The following is a 20,224-nucleotide window of genomic DNA, read 5'->3' as shown; positions in this document are numbered from 1 at the left end:
AATAGCTACAGAGAAAGGTAATCACATCAACCGTATTTAATTAATGACCTTTCATTAAATTCCCATTACACTGCATCAAAATCTAGTTTTTTCTCTTGACTCCCTTTTCTGAGATACAGGCCAAGTGTGACCTTTGATGTGGACAAAGTTGTGCAGCCAAATTACTTCACTCACTTCTCAAGGTTTTAAACGCCAAGCCACTCAGTGGGGCAGGCATGGGGGAAGGGCAGGGGTGGGTTCCGGCAGTCACTATTGCCGGTTCGTTCGTAGATGCGCCTCCCGCGCGGGCTTGATGCGCGCTGCGCACTCATGTGCAGTGCAATAAAACTTGCTCTGCGCATGCGCAGAAGCAAAAGACAAGATAGCAGTGTGTATAATAATAATAATAATTTATTAGATTTCTAGACCGCCCCCTCTCCCCGAAGGGACTCGTATGGCGCCACATATGGAGAACCGCCTTGGGGGCGTGGCAGGCCTGGGTCGCTGCCGGTTCCAGCGACCCAGGCTGCCAAACCACTACCGGTTCGGCTGAACCGGACTGAACCGGTAGGAACCCACCACTGGGGAGGGGGTAAAAAGTTGGCAGCTATGCATTTGAACCCCTCGCAGCACACATGCAACACACCACAAAATGGGAGGGGTTTCAATCATGGTCTGTAAAGGAACACAGGTGCTGTACATGCGGAAGGAGTGAATAGGCCACTGAGAAAAGATAACGTGGTCCTGAGAAAGAGAAAAGCTGTGAGAAACAAATGCAAAATTATCCCACCCTGAATTTGTTTTGGTATAAGATGAGACAGTGACAGACTTTTCTGCTCCTGCACCTCACTGCAATAAAGAGCATTGCTAGAGTAGCTGTCATGCCTGTTTCTTGACCTGGCTGATAGATGAAAGGACTGATATGTCTGCTATCTTGACTGCTTTCATTCTTCCTAGGTGGATGTCCCTTGCAAGTGAAATCAAGGGAAAGTAAATGGTACCAGCATGACCTTTAGCTTAGGCAGCAAATTGTGATGGGCCAAATTGATAACTGAGAGAGCTCCTTCCCCAGTTCAGAATCTGTAATGTAAATAATGGCTAAACTCTGTTTAAATTCAGCAGGAACGTTCACTTTCATTCATTCATTTTCATCTTCACAAGTCTACAGGCTTTTATAAAAGCATTAGGACAAGATGTGCCAGGTGTGTCAATAGTTAAACCAATCAAAGTCATGACACTGTTTTTTCTAAAGGCTTCCTTGAGTCTCTCTGTACACACTTGTGCAGGAGACGGGACCTGTACTTTCCTTTAGCTGTTGCATGCAGGGGAGAAGCAAGGGATGCCATATACAATGTTACTGCAGATAATCTCTGCTAAATGCAAGGCTGTGATCTTATGTAGGTGGCCTAAGTCCTTGTGTCAGTTCTTCTCTACAGCACGACCTGCCTTGCCATGAGCTGTGCCAAGCATATTATGGCCCTCTTCTGATGCAGCTCAGTGCTCCCTGCTGCAAATCAAACCTTGCTGTCCCTGTCATGGCCGGCCAGCCATCTGCAATGGAGATGCTCCCTAATTGAAAACGACAGGCAGGCTGATTCAAGAAGCAGCCCTATACAGCAGCAGGAGAGGAATGGGGCTGGGGGTGGGGGGTTGCTGGGAAAACAAAATAGCAACAAGCCTCAACACCAATGGCCTGGGCAAGAAAATCACAGCGCTGTTTGGATTATTGCTTTCTGTGGAAGGAGTGCTAGATTCTGCCATCAACACAGAATTACAAAACCCAACAAATCACTTTACGGCTAAGCAGGCTACATGAACTAATGAAGGTTCCCTGCTACTGGAAAGTTTATAAAGAATTATGCAGCCACATCTTTGTAAACAAAGCTGAGATGACAGGATAAAATAATATGGCAAATAAAGCTTTAATTCATATATTGCATTAAGATAAAACTAGCCCATCTGGGAGATTGGTAAACTCATGCATGGCGGCTGGTAAGTAAGAGTGTATAGCTTACAATCTTGCATGAACACAACCAACTGTGGTTTATTCATTAAAGCAGTATTGAACAAACCATGGTTTTATAATACAATACAATACAATAGCAGAGTTGGAAGGGACCTTGGAGGTCTTCTAGTCCAACCCCTTGCCTAGGCAGGAAACCCTATACCGTTTCAGACAAATGGCTATCCAACATCTTCTTAAAGACTTCCAGTGTTGGGGCATTCACAACTTCTGGAGGCAAGCTGTTCCACTGATTAATTGTTCTCACTGTCAGGAAATTTCTCCTCAGTTCTAAGTTGCTTCTCTCCTTGATTAGTCTCCACCCATTGCTTCTTGTTCTATCCTCAGGTGCCTTGGAAAATAGTTCGACTCCCTCTTCTTTGTGGCAACCCCTGAGATATTGGAACACTGCTATCATGTCTCCCCTACTCCTTCTTTTCATTAAACTAGACATACCCAGTTCCTGCAACCGTTCTTCATATGTTTTAGTCTCCAGTCCCCTAATCATCTTTGTTGCTCTTTTCTGCACTCTTTCTAGAGTCTCCACATCTTTTCTACCTCGTGGTGACCAAAACTGAATGCAGTATTCCAAGTGTGGCCTTACCAAGGTGTTATAAAGTGGTATTAACACTTCACGTGATCTTGATTCTATCCCTCTGTTGATGCAGCCTAGAACTGCGTTGGCTTTTTTGGCAGCTGCTGCACACTGCTGGCTCATATTTAAATGGTTGTCCATTAGGACTCCAAGATCCCTTTCACAGTTACTACTGTTGAGTAAGGTGCCACCTATACTGTACCTGTGCATTTCGTTTTTGTTGCCTAAATGTAGAACCTTACTCTTTTCACCAGTGAATTTCATTTTATTAGATAGTGCCCAATGTTCAAGTTTGTCAAGGTCCTTCTGTATCTTTAGCATATCTTCTGGAGTGTTGGCTATTCCTGCCAGCTTGGTGTCATCTGCAAATTCGATGAGTTCCCCATTTATTCCCTCATCCAAATCATTGATGAAGATATTGAAGAGTACTGGGCCCAAAACAAAGCCTTAGGGTACTCAACTGCATACTTCCCTCCATGTAGATGCAGTTCCATTGAGGACTACATGTTGAGTGTGGATTTCCACATTTCTCAAGCCCACACCTGATTATGGAAAAATTCTGAGTATTATGGCATCCATACTCTAAATTATCCACCTCAGGGAAAGTAGACTAGAAAAAATGAGATTGCAACAAGAGAGAGCTCATTTAGTTAATTAACATCTAATAATTATGAGGTTCTCCCATATGAATATGTGTCTGTCAAATGCTCAGTAATCCCTCCTAATCAAAGCAGTAACTGCTCTTCCCGAATTGACAGCCCCATAAAATCCAGAGCATACAGTATGTATCATTGTGGCCTTTCCTCAAGGGGATTTGCTATCCTGCCTCTCCCATTTTTTATTGTTGTAATACATATTATCCGTGTAGTAATCAAGAGAATCTTTTATCTCTGAGCCGGAAATACTGAACTCATTCTAGATTTGCCAGAAAGAGACTGCTGAATGCTATGTCACCATTGTCTTTGCTGCCTTTTGTAACAGAATAAAAGAAAAGAGGATTCTGGTTCAGCTCTTTGAAGAAAGATTAGAATAATACATGTAATTCTTCCACAAAATAACTCAAGCTTTGTAACCTGACTCGCACAACTTATTAAATCATGGTTTGGTATGAAATTGGCTGGATTTGGATTTCAACACTGAGAGAAATCTATACCATGTTTTATGAGTTAAAATTTATTGTATGACTGGTTTTAGTATAGAAGTATTATTGTTTATCTGGTTCTCACAAATACCAGTAAAAATGAGGATAACTTAGCATGCAGTGCAACCAGATCCTCTTAAAATTGCATCAAGGACAATGTTTGCTACTAGGACATACATATATATGTTTTATATAACCAAAGCAGGTATTATTAACTACGGTAATATTTGCATAATTTAAATAGCATCCTTTGTTTCTTTGATTAAATACATGTGTGTATTCTAATGAAGGGCTTTTCTGAATTATTGAAGAGAGGAAATGTTATCTGAAGTCATAAATATTGCAATTTAATTAAACAATGTGGTTTGCCTCAGGATGAAGTAGGTTTGTGGGATATTAAGCCTGCATATGGGGTACACCATTCCAGAATGTAGGTGGCAGCTAATATGTTATATTATTAGATCCTATTTTTTTTCTTTTGGAAGTATCTACACAGAAAATTCCTGGGCTGAGAGGGAAGCTGAAATCTTGCCCCTTACAGCTTACTCCCAGGAATGGTGTATTTGTCACAGCTTTGTGATCCACATAAGATTTGGACTACCATAGCTGGATCACATGAATTCAGACAACCATAAGCAGCAACAAAGGAGTTAACAAAGTTAACTTCAGACCAACAATCAAGTAAGCAATACCCCAATCAAGAAACTGCCAAAGAGCCATCATTTAACAGCCCAAATAAAGAGCTCCTAAGACCGCCCCCACCCACATAGACAGGCAAGACACCAGAATATATGCTGACAGCAAACCCCACTCCTTACTACGGTAGTACTGATGAGGTTACCTAATTATGGTAATGAAATGTCTGCAAGAAAACAAGCAAGCTAAGAGAGCACCAAGGACACCACATTTCAACCCTGAGCTACAAATATTCTCCTTTACTGGTAATAAGGAGTTTGAATTTTCTGTGGCCATCTGGATTTTTGCAGGCTTTGCAGGAAAAAGCAGGTTTATTCCTGGAATTAACCCCTTTAGGCAAATTGCAGATACCCTGCACTGGAACAAGACAATAGAAAGACATATCATGTGACCAGGCCACTTGTAATTATTACAAAATGATATGGGATACCAACCAAAGGAATGTTTACCTCCTTTCCCTTCTCCTCTTTGTATGCTCAAACTAATCTCAGCCTTACAGAGTCTTAATTGTAAGTTTTACCCAATAAGTCTATTTAAATACCAGGTATGTTTGAACAACAGGATCATACCTAGGAATGGTCAATCAGAAACATGCCTGTGAGTCTCTATGAGTAATGCAGCTAAGAAACAGCAATGTGACACCACGAGTTTGACACCTGTAGTTAAGTAGATTACATGGTCCTTAAGAGAATCCAGCTTTCCCCATTGATTTGGCTTGTTAGAAGCCGGCTGGGAGTGTCACAAATGGTGATCCTATAACCCTGAAACCATCATAAATACATGCCAGTTTTCAAAAGTCCAAAATTTGATCACATGACTGTGGGGATGCTGTAACGGACACAATGTGAGGACTGGTTGTAAATCACTCTTTCCAATGCCATTGTAACTTTGAATTATCACTAAACAGGTCTTCATAAATTGAGGGCTACCTGTATACTGTCTGTTTCTCTTGAACTCTTGGAGCAGAGAGATACAGTTGATCTTGGTGCTGGAAAATGAACATTTGTGATTAATCTACATTAATTATCAAAACAGTGAGTCCAAAATAAAATCTATTGCTACCAAAGATGGTTTAGCATTGTAACTAAGAGCTACGAACCAAGAAAATGTTTATGCAAGCCACTTTTCCACATAAAGCAAACCTTTCTTGGAAAATTAATATCAAACTACGTTATTGTTTCTTTCGAAAATTAGTAAAATGATGTATGCGGTGTAATTTGAATAATCAGAGCATGACGTACATGCTAAGTACTACATCATGAAGAATGTATAATAATGGAGAAATTTTTGTGAAGGATTGGCAAGAAGTGGGGCAAATCTACACAGAAAGGGGCATTTGCAATTCTTATGTTGTACACTATACTGGATCTCTAAATTACTTAAAAGGATTTATTTTATTTTTTTACCATGTTGCAAGATGCTGTTACATTTTGTTTAATTAATGGTGTGCACACTTACTGTACTACAAATGTGCACTTCTCAGCTTGGGTACTCTGGAATTCCTGCCCTTCAATGTTAGGAGCCCAATTTACCTAAAGGTAAGATAAGTGCACTCTAGTTATGCTCCAAAATTCTCTTCTATTTATTTCTATCCCAGGCGTCTGAAAACAAGAAACAACGATCCTCTCTTGAATTCAAGCTTTCCCTGTGTCTGAGTTAGAGCCAATGGCGCTTCATCACACAGCAATTTTACTCTTTCTTTACCACTCAGCTTCAATTTCAAATCTGTGCATCCTTCCTTCAATTCTGGGATTAAATCCAAGTTTAGAAACACAGAGGCCCAAATCACAGACAAGCCACATCTCATTTGCCAGCTTCAAATAGTTCCTCCCCTTCAAACTGGAAAACATTTTAAGCAATACATGCAAGAAGAGATCTGCAGTCCATTCCTCTTTTCTCTCCTCCCTGAACAAAAATTCTCTCCCAACCAAGAAACCACAGATCCTCCGTGGGGCATTAATCTGCTTTCCTAAGTATCATGGTGCCAGTGCTTATGGTTTTCATGACTGAAGTAAATAAAATAAATCAGACACATACACAAATCTGATGAACTATCTTCTTTCCTAACAGCATAGGAAGCAACTAAATGTAAAAGAACATTTGCTGTGGAAGATTATATTCTTCCTCTCTTTTCCTGCTTTAGTTTAAAGAGGCATCATGCAAGGGCCTATCTCTCTTTGGAGGAGGCTCTAATGTTAGAAAGGTGGGAAGAAGATGACCAGCAGCAAGGTGGATGGACTCAATTACAGTAGTGATGGGTGCACTGATGGAAGACCTGAAGGAACAGGTTAGGGATTGATCGTCATAGACAAAAATCTATGTGGTCTCTAGGAATCAAAAATAACTTGTTGGACATACGTAATAGCAATAGCGCTTAGACTTACATACTGCTCCACAGTCCTTTACATTTTTACATAATCAATCAAGAGTTCCTTTTTCGGGGTTCCGGTTCCGGCGGCAGCGGCGACGGGCAGCTCTTTGCCCGCTCCGGCTCTCCGGTGGGCTTCCCCACTCCTTGGGGGGCACAGGACACCCCTCAGAGGGGTCCTGCCGGAGGGGCGGCATCGCGGGGAGCTCCTGCATCGGCGGCGGCCGGCGGGAGGTCTCTCGCGCGCCCAAGGCACCGGGGAGCTAGATCGGAGGGCGCCTCGCGTTTCTGCGCTTCGCGCCTCGCTAAAGCCGTCGGGAGAATGAAGCAAGTGAAGGAAGCAGCTGCGGTGCGGTGAGGCTGCTTCTCTCTTCATGCCCTATTTTGCACAAAGAACTAGTTAGCTTTCTTTAAATAACTTTCGGAGTATTCTGGAGGTGCGGCTGGAGGGAGGGGGGTTTCCCCCCCCCTTGGATAAGCGGCGAGGAATAATCTTGCTCTCAGCCCCCGGGGAAGGAGGAGGGGGGAGAGCCAACGAATGAAGCCTCACCCAGGTTGGATGATTTTCTTTGCAATTTAATTTCACTATTTACTGAGATTTGAGGACCTTTGGAACTTTTTAAAACTTTGATATGCCTCTGTGCCCAAAACTGGCAGGGCAAGATGGCACACTTCCGTTGTCTTTATGAACTGTGAAACCTGACTCCACCTTTAAAATTCAGGCTTCCGGTCTTTGTCTCCGTGTCTCCCAGAGGAATCTCTTGTGGATTGGTCTTTTTGAACTTTCTAGGGGAAACCTTTCATCTATTGCCAGACTTATTAGAGAGATTCTCTTCTGCCTGGTTCTTCTGCTCCCGGACCTCACCTGGCTACCCTTCTTTTCTAACTGTTTATCTTATATATGGACTGAACTTCTAATGTTATAAAGGATGGCATCCAAAAGACCACCTCCTGGGAAATCTGGCTTTGCCACATCTGCTCCAACATCTGTAACATCCAGTCCAGCCACACAGTCCAAGATAACAGAACTGATGCAACCTAAGACTATAGAGATGGACTTTCAACAAATGCTTCAACAAATTTTACAGGGCCAGGAGGAAATCAAGAAACAGCTAAGGGAAATGAAAGATGAAATTAAAGAAAATCAAGCCCAAATTTATAAGAACTCACAGAGACTGGATCTTGTGGAAGGGGGGGTGGAGGAGGTGAGGGGGGGGGTGGAAGCTGTGCAGAAAGGGAACAAAGATCTTGACATCCAACAGATGAAATTAGAATTTGAGAGAATGTCCTATTATCTTAGATTTCAAAATGTTATAGAAGAAGATGGGGAAAATATAAGGGACATCATGACAAACATTCTGGCTGACTACACACACAAAGAAAAACAACAGATGGGGTGGGATATAGATCTGGTTTATAGAGTGAATTCAGCTTACGCTAGAACACACAATGTACCCAGGGAGGTTCATATTAAATTTCTTAGAAAAAGCACAAGAGATGAAATTCTGGGTGTACAAAGGGGGCAAGCATTGATATATCATGATATGGAGATAACCATTCTGAAGCAGATCCCTAAGAAGATTAGAGAAAAAAGAAAAAATTATTCGCAATTAGCGAATAAATTATACCAGAAAGGGGTGTGGTTTAGATGGTTGATGCCTGAAGGTATGCTGATATTCTGGGAGGAGACAAGAATTAGAATTAATTCACCCATAGAGGCGCAGGCCTTTATGGAAAAAAATAAAACATTCCTAGAGAAACCACCAGATACCACAACGGACACGCAGGACACGGGAGGGGCCAGAGCTCTGCCAGTGGAGGGAGATGGGGCAATAGCAAGAAGACTCAGATCACAAAAATAAACAAGAAAATCATATTATTATAAACTGACCGAAAGTGAAAATGGAATTATATTTGGATTTTATACTGTAATGTTTAATTTGATTGAATTTAATAATAGAACTAATATGCTGACTGTAATCAATTATATACTAATGCATTATATTAAATGTATACTATGGGTATGGAGGGAGGGGGGCCTCACACACTTTGCAACTGCCAAAATTTGTATACCTGTCCATTTACCCTTTTCCCTATAAATCTTGAAAAACCAATAAAATTTTATTATAAAAAAAAAAAAAGAGTTCCTTTTTCAAAAGGAGAAGCACAATACAAGCACTGCTTGGGATATGAAATTGTAGTTTCCAAATATAGTTCCAGCTGACAATTTCTATATTCTTTGCAGTGCTTGGACACTACAATGTTATTTATTTGGTTTTGTTGTGTTCAGCACCTCATGCAGAAAAATTGCAGTCAAGCACCACAGATGAAGTACCATTCTGTTGCCAGACAGCTTTTTTTTTCCTATATAGTGGGAAAGAAAATCCCACCTTGTCCATTGCCTTATCTCTCTTCTGCACTCCTTAAGAACTTGTCCATTTGACTTCCCTTCCAACTAAATTATCGTAGATTATAATGGATGTTGATGGGGCCTCTTAGCATCCGGTAATTGCCATCAGGATTCATAAAGGACAGAAAGGAGAGGCAAGTGGAGAAATACATGCCATGATATTATGTCTTTAATTCCATGAATTATATGCTTGTGTCAAACATTGGGATACAAGTATTTAAGTATTTTAAATCATATGACCACATACATCTCTCCTTTTTTCTTTCGAAGCTTGCTGCAGCAGACTCTGCTATATTTTAGTAAGCAAAAATATGTATTATGCACTATGGAAATATGGAAAAGAAGAAAATTATACAGGACTATTATGCTAAGTTGTATGAACAAGAGAATATAAAAGAGGAAGAAGTTAAACAATACTTACAAAATGCCAATCTCCCCCAAGTATCAAATGATATTAGAACTATATTAAAAGGTAAAATAACAATTATGGAGTTAACTGAAGCTCTTAAAAGACAAAATAATGGGAGTGCCCTGGGACCGGATGGCTTACCTGTGGAATTTTACAAAACACTAGAGGAATCCTTGGCTCTTCCACTGTTAGAAGTTATGAACGAACTAATGATTGAAAGTAAAATACCTAACTCATGGCTGGAAGCATACATTACATTGCTACCTAAAGAGGAGGCAGACCATACGCAAATTAAGAACTATAGACCTATTTCCTTGTTAAACTCAGATTGTAAATTATTTGCATCTATACTGGCAGAGAGTCTAAAAAAATATTTAAATGGGTTTATCCACCCGGACCAAAATGGTTTTCTACCAAAGAGACAAATTAGAGATAATATAAGAACGATTTTGGACACCTTGGAATATTATGAGGCCCACCCTGAAAAGCAAATGGCTTTGATGTTCCTCGACGCGCAGAAGGCCTTTGATAATGTGAACTGGTTATTTTTGATACAACAAATGGAACAAATGAACTCTGGCAAGAATTTTATTCAAGCTATACAAACAATATATCACAAGCAAACAACTAAGATAATGATAAATGGAGAACTGACAGATCCTATTGAAATAAAAAGAGGTACGAGACAAGGCTGCCCACTATCACCGCTACTTTTTGTCTTTACGTTAGAAGTTTTAAATAGAAGGATCAGAGAAGAGGAAGAAATAAAGGGAATGACTATTAAAAAAGAAGAATATAAGTTGCAAGCATTTGCAGATGACTTAGCCTTCATTCTTGAGGAGGCACTTGAATCTGCACCTAAATTGATAGGAAAAATCGAGGAGCATGGAAAAAGTTGTAGGCTTGAAAATAAATAAAGATAAAACAAAGATTTTGACAAAAAATATACCATAAAAAAAAAAAAAAGAATTGGTGGAAATTTTGGAAATGCAAATTACAAATAAGGTTAAATACTTGGGGATTTCCTTTACAGCTAGATGTAGTACCCTTAAAGAAGACAATTATCTTAGATTGAAACAGCAAATTGCAACAGATTTGGTGAAATGGGAAAAATCTTCAACTATCAATGATTGGGAGAATCTCAACAATTAAAACGAACATTTTGCCTAGAATCCTATACTTGTTCCAGACAATCCCAATTAGGTTGGGGAAAGACTATTTTGAAGATCTAAATAAAATGGTATTGAAATTTATATGGCAGGGGGAAAAAGCAAGAAGAAAACGCAAAGCGCTGCAAGATGCTAAATCAAGAGGAGGGTTGGGCTTACCTGACTGGGAGCTATATTATCAGGCAACTAGACTGATGTGGGTCAAGGAATGGATAATGTTAAGAAATGCTAGGCTTTTGAACTTAGAGGGTCATGACTTGTTGTTGGGATGGCATGCATTTTTATGGTATAAGGGAACTAAAGCACATGGTTATTTTAGAAGGCATTATATAAGAGAGGGTTTGTTATTAAACTGGGAGAAGGTCAAGAGGTTACATTATTTAAAAATTCCAGTCTGGATATCAACCATTGAAGCTTTTTCATATTCAATAATATATAAAAAGGAACAAACAGTTAGATATACTGAATTATTAAATACAGAGGGTGAACTCAAATCTATACAAGACTTGAAACAGGAAGGTATTGAAGTTAATTGGTATTCATATGTGCAAATACATTTTAGATACAATGAAGATCGAAAAAAGAAGGGTTTTTATGATAAAATGACTGAACTAGATAAAATCTTAACAGGTAACGATGAAAAAGTAATTTAAAAACTCTATGCCTATCTATTAGAAGTGAAATTATAGGAAGAACAAGTCAAAGAAACTATGTTAGCTTGGGGGGAAAACTTTGGGCATGGGATTTATTTAGAAAAATGGCAAAAACTGTGGACTCAAAACTATAAAATGACAATGTCAACTGCATATAAAGAGAATTTGTATAAGATGTTTTACAGGTGGCACATATCCCCAGTGAGAATAGCAAGAATGTCTAAGAATAAATCCAAAAAATGCTGGAAATGTCATCAGATGCCGGGCACATATTACCACATGTGGTGGACTTGTACTGAAGCTAAAAGATACTGGACTATAATCCACATGTGGCTGGAGAAAATGATACATAAACACATAGACCTAAAACCAGAACTCTTTTTATTGGGAATAATACCAGAAACATACAACAAGGACTTGAAATATCTGATTATAAATGTTTTAACAGCTGCTAGAATTGTATTTGCCAAAAACTGGAAAATGAGAAATTAACAACACAAGAGGAAATTATTTGGAAAATAATGGAATGTGCTGAAATGAGTAAGCTTACATTTGAAATTAGAGAACTAGAGGATGAGCAATTTATAAAATTGCTGGGATTTGGGAGTATGGGATTTGTTTTACCAATGGTTAGAAAAAAATACCTGGAAATGAAATTGTTTTCTTATGCAATAATAGAAAGTTATATTTACTGCTATGAAAGCTTTTTTTTAAAACTATGAAATAGAGTACTTATTTACATGACATATGAAGAACAATAATGAACCTAATGTATAAGAGTGGGATGATTTGTACATTTAGGTATAATTGTAGGTAGTGATCATTCTATACTATAAAGATTTCTGCTATACTAAATGGACTAATGATGATGTAATGAACAACAGATACATATATGAATTGAAATACTTAATGACTATATGGATTAATAATTAACAATGAAAAATTATATTTGGAGCTGTGGATGATTGATGACATTATGGTTAATTGAAGGTATACATGTACATTATGAATTAATAGGAATCTTTTGTTTTAATCTTTGCTTTCCCTCTCTAGAAATAGGCGATATTATAATTCTATAAATTCTTATTGTTACCTAATAGATAATTATGGATTCAAGGAAATAAGGGCCGTCACAAATGAAAGAATATTAATGTTAATCTGAACACATAATGCTCAATGAAATATTTAGTTAGGTTTAATGGATAACCAATGACTTTATTTTTAATTGTAAAAACTGATGCACAAAAACTTGTAACCAAACGACATTCTTGATGAAATTGAGGAAAGTTGTTTTTTCTCCTTGCTTTTGTTCTGTATGTGTTATCTTGTTTTTTTAAAGAAAATAAATAAATAAATAAATAATTTTAAAAAATATGTATTTTTATTTTAGGGCACATTCGAGTCAGCAGGCTGTAACAGCATTTTAGCAGCAATTAGTGGAAATATATTGAAAAGGGATATAAATTCAGATTTGCATTTCTATTGTTCCATTCACATGATTTACACTCAAGTTTACATTTAAAGTAATCTGATGCTCATCAAATAAATTCTGCCCTATAAAGCTATCTGAACATTTCTTACTCAGGATTCACTTGCAATGGTTTTTTTTTTTGGTTTAGGACTAATCCATGTTCCAACCTAGAGCTACTCTCTATTTTTTTTAACAGGAAGGAGCTCACTCTGAAAGAGCCAGGTTGGAGCCTACTGAAGTATTGTACTACTGACTTCAGATCCTATTGAAAGTGCAATCAGTTTCTCAGTAAAATGCTGGGTGGGGCAATTACAATCCATGTTTACTTGCTCAGGAATAAAGCACAATGAATTCAATGAGATTTATTCTCAGGTAAATATAGACCTGGTGACTGACCTATAAAAGATTCTGTCTCTAGGGATGGAAGAGAGGCAGAGCTGTTTATAAAGGGATGTGTTGCTTTTTCAAGATGCAAAAAGTGGCTGCTTTCTGGAGAAACAGCTGCAGGAACAGCTGCTGAGCAACCTCCCCAAGGGTAGGCAAGACTGTTTTCATGCAGACAACCACAACCCCCAGCGAAGCAACCCACAATGCATCCTGACACTAACACGCCCAAACAATCCCTGATGAGTAGCTATTGCCTTCTATGTTTGCACAGAATAAATGGCCACAATTTTGTTGGGTTATGGAGAATGCTATGAAGTCTCAACAGTCCTGACAGCTGCTTTTTAGTGAAAGAGAAAAAATTTAGGCTCTCATACAACTCTACAGACAAAAAGGCTAGTTCACACAAAAATGATCCTCTGCTTTGATTACTTAACATTGATTTGTAATTCAAGAAATTCACTGGTGGGGGGGGGGGGAATTAAACCTAACACGATTCCAAATTGCTGGAGCTAAATTTCTGTGAACCAGGTCTAAATGGCTCATTCACACAGGCAAACCCCCCCCACTCCAAAGTTGCACAAAACCAAGATGTGAACACAGCTGTATGACCTCCTTCCAACCCCATTTCACTTTTTATTTAGGAGGCCTTTCATGTTGCTTAACCAAAATGCATGAGTTGGGCAATGTAATAAGATTTATTTATTTATTGCACCCATCTGCCCTACTGCCCAATTCTAAGCAGCTCCCAAACACAACAAATCAATGTTTGGTGAACTTAAATGTGAGCATTTCAGGTCAAACTAGACATTATGCTAAACAGGTGGTGCTTGCTTAAAAAGAACACAATCCTGGGTCCACTGCCTAGAATACCTAGTGACAACTTGTGCCCGTAACTTTCTTGTTATCTATCCCCTCTTTTTACCTTCTGTCTTTGACAGTGTGTACATGAGTGAGAAAGAATCCATTCATGTGGGAGTCTTATGGGAGGGAGGGAGTTTGCAAGCTGGAGCACTTCTAGATACAGGCAGGTTTAAATCAGCTCTTTTGCCTACTCCTGCCAAACTATTACATGCACAAACATTGAAATACCAACAGTGGAGGAATGGTTTGTGAAGATGATAGAATTAGCATTAAATTCTGATGGTTTGATGATTAGACATTTCAGGTACACTATGGAAAGAAGGAAATTATGATGTAATCTTAGAGAGGGGAGAATATAAATACAGTTATAAACATTGTTAAGATTGGAAGCCACTTCTTTTAAACCTTTTTCCTTCCTTTCTTTGCCTTCCTTATCTATTCATCATTTCATTTATTCTTTTTTGTTTCTTCTCTAAAATTTATATTGTTTTTATATTGTTAAAAAATACTTTCATGAACATTATTTTAAAAAATAAAGCTGCTCTTTTCCTAATATTAAGACTGGATTAGAAATGCCTGACTGGCCATATCTTCAACACCATGCTTACCAGGTGACCATCCGTTTTCTATTTTTATTGTGATCGATGATTATACAAGCTGATTACTGGCATAGTGATTTTGCCTGAAATCCAACCTCATATTTAATGTTAACAATATGTCTACCTCACAATATATATTCTCTCCTAGAACACAAAAAGGAAACAGAAGTAACTGCTGTTTAAAAACAACATTCGTATTATTTTGCGTGCTAAACCTAGCCATAAACTACCCATGTGGGTTGAGTTTGCACCATACACAAAGCCAAAATGTATTTAGCTATGTTTTGATATGTTATGTGAGTAGGCTCTGTGTTTGAGAGCACAGAGAGCTACAGCACACAATAGAGCCCACAAACAGATGAACCCCAATACAACTGCAGCACTAACCCAATTTATAAACACTCTGCATTAGACTGGGCCTCAGCCTCCCACGTTTCTGGCTATAAAGGATGCCTAATTCCCTTCGCCTTTTATCTCATGGTCTTGGAGTCAGTGAGCCTCTGATTCCCCAGCATTACATAGTGAACTCCTCAGAGTTCTGATAAGCTATGCACAAGGGCAGAAAGGTACCCAGGCAGAGAACCTATTGCTTCTCTTTTCCATTCATATATTTGCAAGCCATAGCAGGAGAGTATTGCATCCAATTGATTGCTCCTCCTATGTCCCAAATCCAGCAAGGTGTGTTTTATGATGAACAATTCGTTTCCTCAATTAGCATTAACTGACTCTGGAACACAAGCTATCCCAGTGCTTCTAGCAGATTACCCAGATTTGTCTACAAAAAGTTTATAAAAAGCTGTTTGTTAAAAAAAAAAACTGGGAGAGAAGATTTGAACCACGTGTTTTGTCACATGCGGCAATCGCAACAGATCAATGAAAAAGAAATTCCCTTGCAAACACTCCATTTGGAAGCAGTGTAAAAGGCAGTAGGGAAAGACAGACACCCTCACCCCAGCCCCCACTGAGGTCGATAAGGATTGGGGCACTGGAAGACCTCCACTGCTCTCTGCATGCTGTAGGAAGCTATCATTTACAACACTAAGCAACCACAGATGAATGGGTATTTATCAAAGCAAGTATTTTCTCCCTCTCCCCTTGGCCTTTTAAGGTAAACTGGGGTTAAATATCTCCCTATTGCAAATGAAGACCCAAAAAATGAATATTAGTTTAAGACCACGGAACAAGTTTACAGCTGAAATGAAACCTAGAAAAAGGTTTTCAGGTAAGGTGCACGAGTCGCACTTTTAACTATTAAGCTAAACTAACCGCAGTTACTAACTAGACCTTAGAAGACTGAATCTTTTTCCCTGCTCAGAATAAAAACAGAAAGGAAAGTGATAGTTATTAGTTAGATTGGGGAAAGAGGGGACTGTCTCTAGTCATTTCTAGCTTTCTGCCAGCATGGAGAAAAGGATCAGTCATTCCTCCCCACCCCACCAGCATTGCTACTTCAGGCTTTTTTTTTTTTAATCTCCCCAGTGTTGGTAGGGAGTGGGCAGGAATAGCAAGACACATTTGTGCTGATTTTAAGTCATTTGCAGCATCAAACCACTTTGCTAATTTCTAACCAGAAAAAGGAGGCGGCAGTGAGGGGAGAGAACAGGAATGGCTGGATCCATCAATTCCTACTCCACAAAACCACCCCTATATCCATTCTTTCTGAGGGAAGATGCTTAATTGTTCAGGCCTAGCTGCTTCTTAGCTTTCAATCCAAGCTTGTGGACCATGAGAGTCGATCTTGTTCTGGAATCAATGTCCCAGATGCAGTGCTGCTAGGAATTCAAACTCTTATGATTCTCCAGCTAGGAACTATCAATTATGGAGCACAGAATCTGATGGCATGGCGTCAAATCAGACACCCTAGTGCAGCATTCCCCATACCGGTGGCCTCTGGATGGGTCTGACTGCAATCCCCATAATCCTCAACCAATGCTATACATAGTAATGTGGTTGTGTCATTCATCTCAAAGCCCGGGCCACTGATCTTCAGCAATAGATTGCCAAGTTTCAGCTACACAGAGAGAGCTTAAATGAAGTTTAAGGAGATGTACATGGCTTGGAGTTTGTTCATTTCATCCCAGAGAGAGCATGGACAAAACAAAATCTATCTTTTTGTAAGGAGGTATGAAGATCATAGGTGCGAATGCTGCCTCCGATAACAGCTCATTTGAAGGCTTCAGGCACGTCACTGTTCTCCTACAAATGTTCATTAAGAATGTAGTACTGCTGGCCTATCTTGCATGGCTGTAGCTATTCTAGTAATAATGTAGATAGTGCCAAATGTGTGATTATTATAATTGATTCGCACGCACTAGCAACTAGACTCATTTTTTCAAAGCTGCTTCCCCCAGAATAGATATTATTCCCAACACTTTGTGGCTGCATCGCTATGGATGATGAGAGTGCAGTTCAACACATCTGAAGGATAGCGAGTTTGGAAAGATTTCTTGGCTCTGCTCTTTTCTAAAACTCACTAAAAATGTTTTCACTTTTACCTTAAATCAACTACATCTCTTCCCCACCCAGTGACCATATTTTCCTGAACTCAATCCTCAGCACATGCCATGAACTACACAGCCCATATAGTACCATCTCACACCCACATCTCATGCATGCCTAGTCCCTTGTGCCTTAGTTCAACACCAACTGTCTCTGCTGGAGCTAACTGAAGTCACGTTCCACCAGGCCCAGTTCAATGTCCAGATTGTGAATTATCCCATTAGAGGAATCTCTGGAGAAAGTCCAGCCACTAAGGATTGCAAGACAAAAAGGGACACGGATACAAGTGCGTATGAGTACTGCAAACTGGGCAGAAGCAGCAGGCCTTACTAAACATGTCCCAAACAAAAAAAGAAAGAACACAGTACATAGCAGAAGAAGAAGATTTTACTCCATTAAAAGATTCTTCCCTATGATTCCCCCAGTATTGCCTGGCAATTAAAAAGAAGAAGAATTCATCTGAGGATTCGATAAAGAGAAGGTCACTGGGGTTGCTATGTACTTTCATTTAAGAATAACTCTTTGCCCTCTGTGGGTTTCTATGGGGAGGAAGGGAAGAGCCGTGAAAGGTGTGGAGGGAAATATTTAGGAGCACCAATATGAAAAGAAAGGAATTCAGAGTTTTTAGAAGGTATGAATGTGAAATTTAAATTTGGGGTTTAGAGGGGTGAACGCTGTCAGGCTGGCAAGAGAGAGCACTCCCTGGAGTGGTCCACTGCAGTGAGAAGACCTTTTGTGCGTTGTCTTCCTTTCTCTGCAGAAAAACAAGAAAGCCAAGCCCCAGCAAGGTATTGAAGGAAAAGAATCCAGGTTGGCAAGTTAGGAAAGAAGAAAAAAATAGACATGTGCTGAATCAGGGAAAGTGGTGCTTGAAAGTAAGTTTGAAGGGCCAAAGGAGGAGAGTGGGCCACAGGAGCTTTGGGGCAACTGGCCAAGGAGTACCCTGCAGTGGGGGGGTGAGGGGTCCCATGCCCAGTCCAATGCAGAGATCTAGTAAGGAAAATCAGCTGAGAAAACAATACAGACCCCACTGTGAGGGTGGCATAGCAGAGGACCATCCACCTAATTATGGATGATGGAGGCAGTTGACGTGTGTCCATGTATGTATGGCGGGGGCAGGGTTTACTTGTAACTGTAACAAGATTCAAAAGCCTAGGGAACAAAATAGGGCAGAAAGGTGACAAGAGAGCAGACCTATCATGTTTTGATTCCCCCTCCCCCCAAGCACTGCACCGCACCATCCTCCAAAGGGTTCCCCATGGTCCCTTGTGATGTTGCACACACTGATTCTCTGACTGTACACGACTCAGTCAGCATCCACCAATGGTCGCCTCAACCCCAAAGAACTCTTGGAATTTGCCTGCCCTGGGCCGGAAAGCTACCGGGAAGGAGGGGAGGAGGCAGGGCACTAGGTCAGGGGCTGCAAAGGCTCGGACCAGCTTCTTACTTTCTCTGCAGCGTGGTGGCTGGGCTGGTACTGGCGCTGGTGCTGTGGCCTCCGCCCGCCCCAGGACTGGAGCTCCGCGACGCCCCGCGGTTCAGCTGCCCCCTCTCCCTTTCCCGAGGTGGCCGAGGGTACTCGTGCTCCTTCTCCCGAGCCTGATGGCACTGCGGCGCCCGGTCTCGATGCAACTGGCAGGGCTCCCTGTAGTGGCTCTCCCGGTTCTGGTACTGCCCATCCCGGTTTCCATAGTGCTGTAGATCTCGTTCCTTGTCCCGATGCTGATACTGGTTCTGCCCTTCCCGTTCGGCTCTGCTTTGGTATTGACTCTCCCGGTCGGCTCGGTTCGAGTACTGCGTTTCGCGCTCCGTCCGGTTCTCGCGGTTGGGATACTGGCCTTCCCGGTTCTGGTACTGCCCATCTCGATCCGTGCGGTTCTGATAGTGGCTCTCCCTCTCCTTGTGGTGATACTGCCCGTCCCGGTCCCGGTCCCGGTCTCGGTGTCGCTCCCGTTCTCTGTCTCCTTCCCGCAAGTCCCGGTTCTCTTGGCTCAGTTGCTCCAGCTGCCCTTCGAGCTCCTCGATCCGCCGCCGCTGGGTTTCCAACAGCTTCTGCTGGCTCTCGATGATGTTATTGAGCTCCAGCAGATATTCCACGGCGCGGTTGGGGTTTTCAGAACCGGGCACCCCGGGGCCACCTCCCGCTCCCCCGTCCATGGAGAGCGAGAGGAGAAGGGGCGCACGGGCGCTTTGCGCTGCGCCCGGCGCCCGGCGCCTTCGGCTCCCGATTGCTGCAAAGGGCACCACCCCACGCCAGCTACAGACCCGCCCCGCGGCCCGCAGAGGGCTGCAGGGCTACGGCCACCATCCTGCCTGCGGGAGTCCGAGGGGGAGAGCAGGAAGAGGGTGAGGGGAGGAGTCGTCGCCGCTTTTACTGCTGCCGCTGCTGCCGCCGCCTGCCTTCTCCAGCCCCGAGCGAACCGCTTGTTCCTTCGGCTTTTGCCGTCGTTGCAGAGGCACTGCGCACTACGAGCGCACCGCCCGGCAAGCTCCGGGCGAGCCTCAGCCCAGCGGGAGGGGGCAGAGACGGCGAGGAACCTGAGGCCTGCTGGGCTTTTGCCGGCGGACCCGCGGCGTGGCGAGCTTTTCTGGGATGTGGAGGAGGAGGGGGGGCGGGGAGGAAGAAGAAGCGACGCGGCGGTGGCTGACTTGAAGAGACGCGCGGCACGCGGCTTGGCAAACTAAGTGCTGCCAAAGTGGGTAGGAAGGTCAGATCCTGCCTGCACCTCCGTCTCCCGAGCTTTGGAAGAAGGGTCAAGCGATCCCAGACTATAGGATTGGGAGGAAGGGAGCCTCCTGTGCGCGCTGCGTTTGTGAAGCCTTGTGGCGTGCTCTCCGAATAGCGTTGTGAGTTCTCCAGTTCCTTCCGCAAGGTACGTGACAAAGAATCCGAGTCTCCTGCCCGCCTCCCGCCCCGCACTTTCAACAGACCCCGCAGCCAATCAAACCGCTTTTTGCTGGACTGTACCTGTGGGACACTCTTGT

General features: G+C 41.7%; 1 protein-coding gene across 5 annotated transcripts in view; it reads right to left on the bottom strand.

The window, feature by feature from the left end:
• The window catches only part of IQSEC2 (IQ motif and Sec7 domain ArfGEF 2), a 177,222-nt gene extending 157,686 nt beyond the window's left edge, over window positions 1–19,536 (bottom strand). For all 5 annotated transcript variants that reach the window (XR_014176163.1, XM_081962377.1, XM_081962378.1 and 2 more), the window contains exon 1: window positions 18,687–19,536. Coding sequence is in view for 4 of the 5 variants with exons in the window: in XM_081962377.1 (XP_081818503.1) it covers window positions 18,687–19,396 (710 nt within the window). In the remaining variant the exon portion in view is untranslated. The remainder of the gene's footprint in view (window positions 1–18,686) is intronic.
• Between the last annotated feature and the right edge of the window lie 688 nt (window positions 19,537–20,224).

Source organism: Natrix helvetica (genome assembly GCF_964273705.1).
Source record: "Natrix helvetica genome assembly, chromosome: 1".
In the NCBI taxonomy this organism is placed as follows: domain Eukaryota; kingdom Metazoa; phylum Chordata; class Lepidosauria; order Squamata; family Natricidae; genus Natrix; species Natrix helvetica.
The sequence above is the reverse complement of the archived record's forward strand: the minus strand, read 5'-3'. Positions and strand labels throughout refer to the sequence as shown.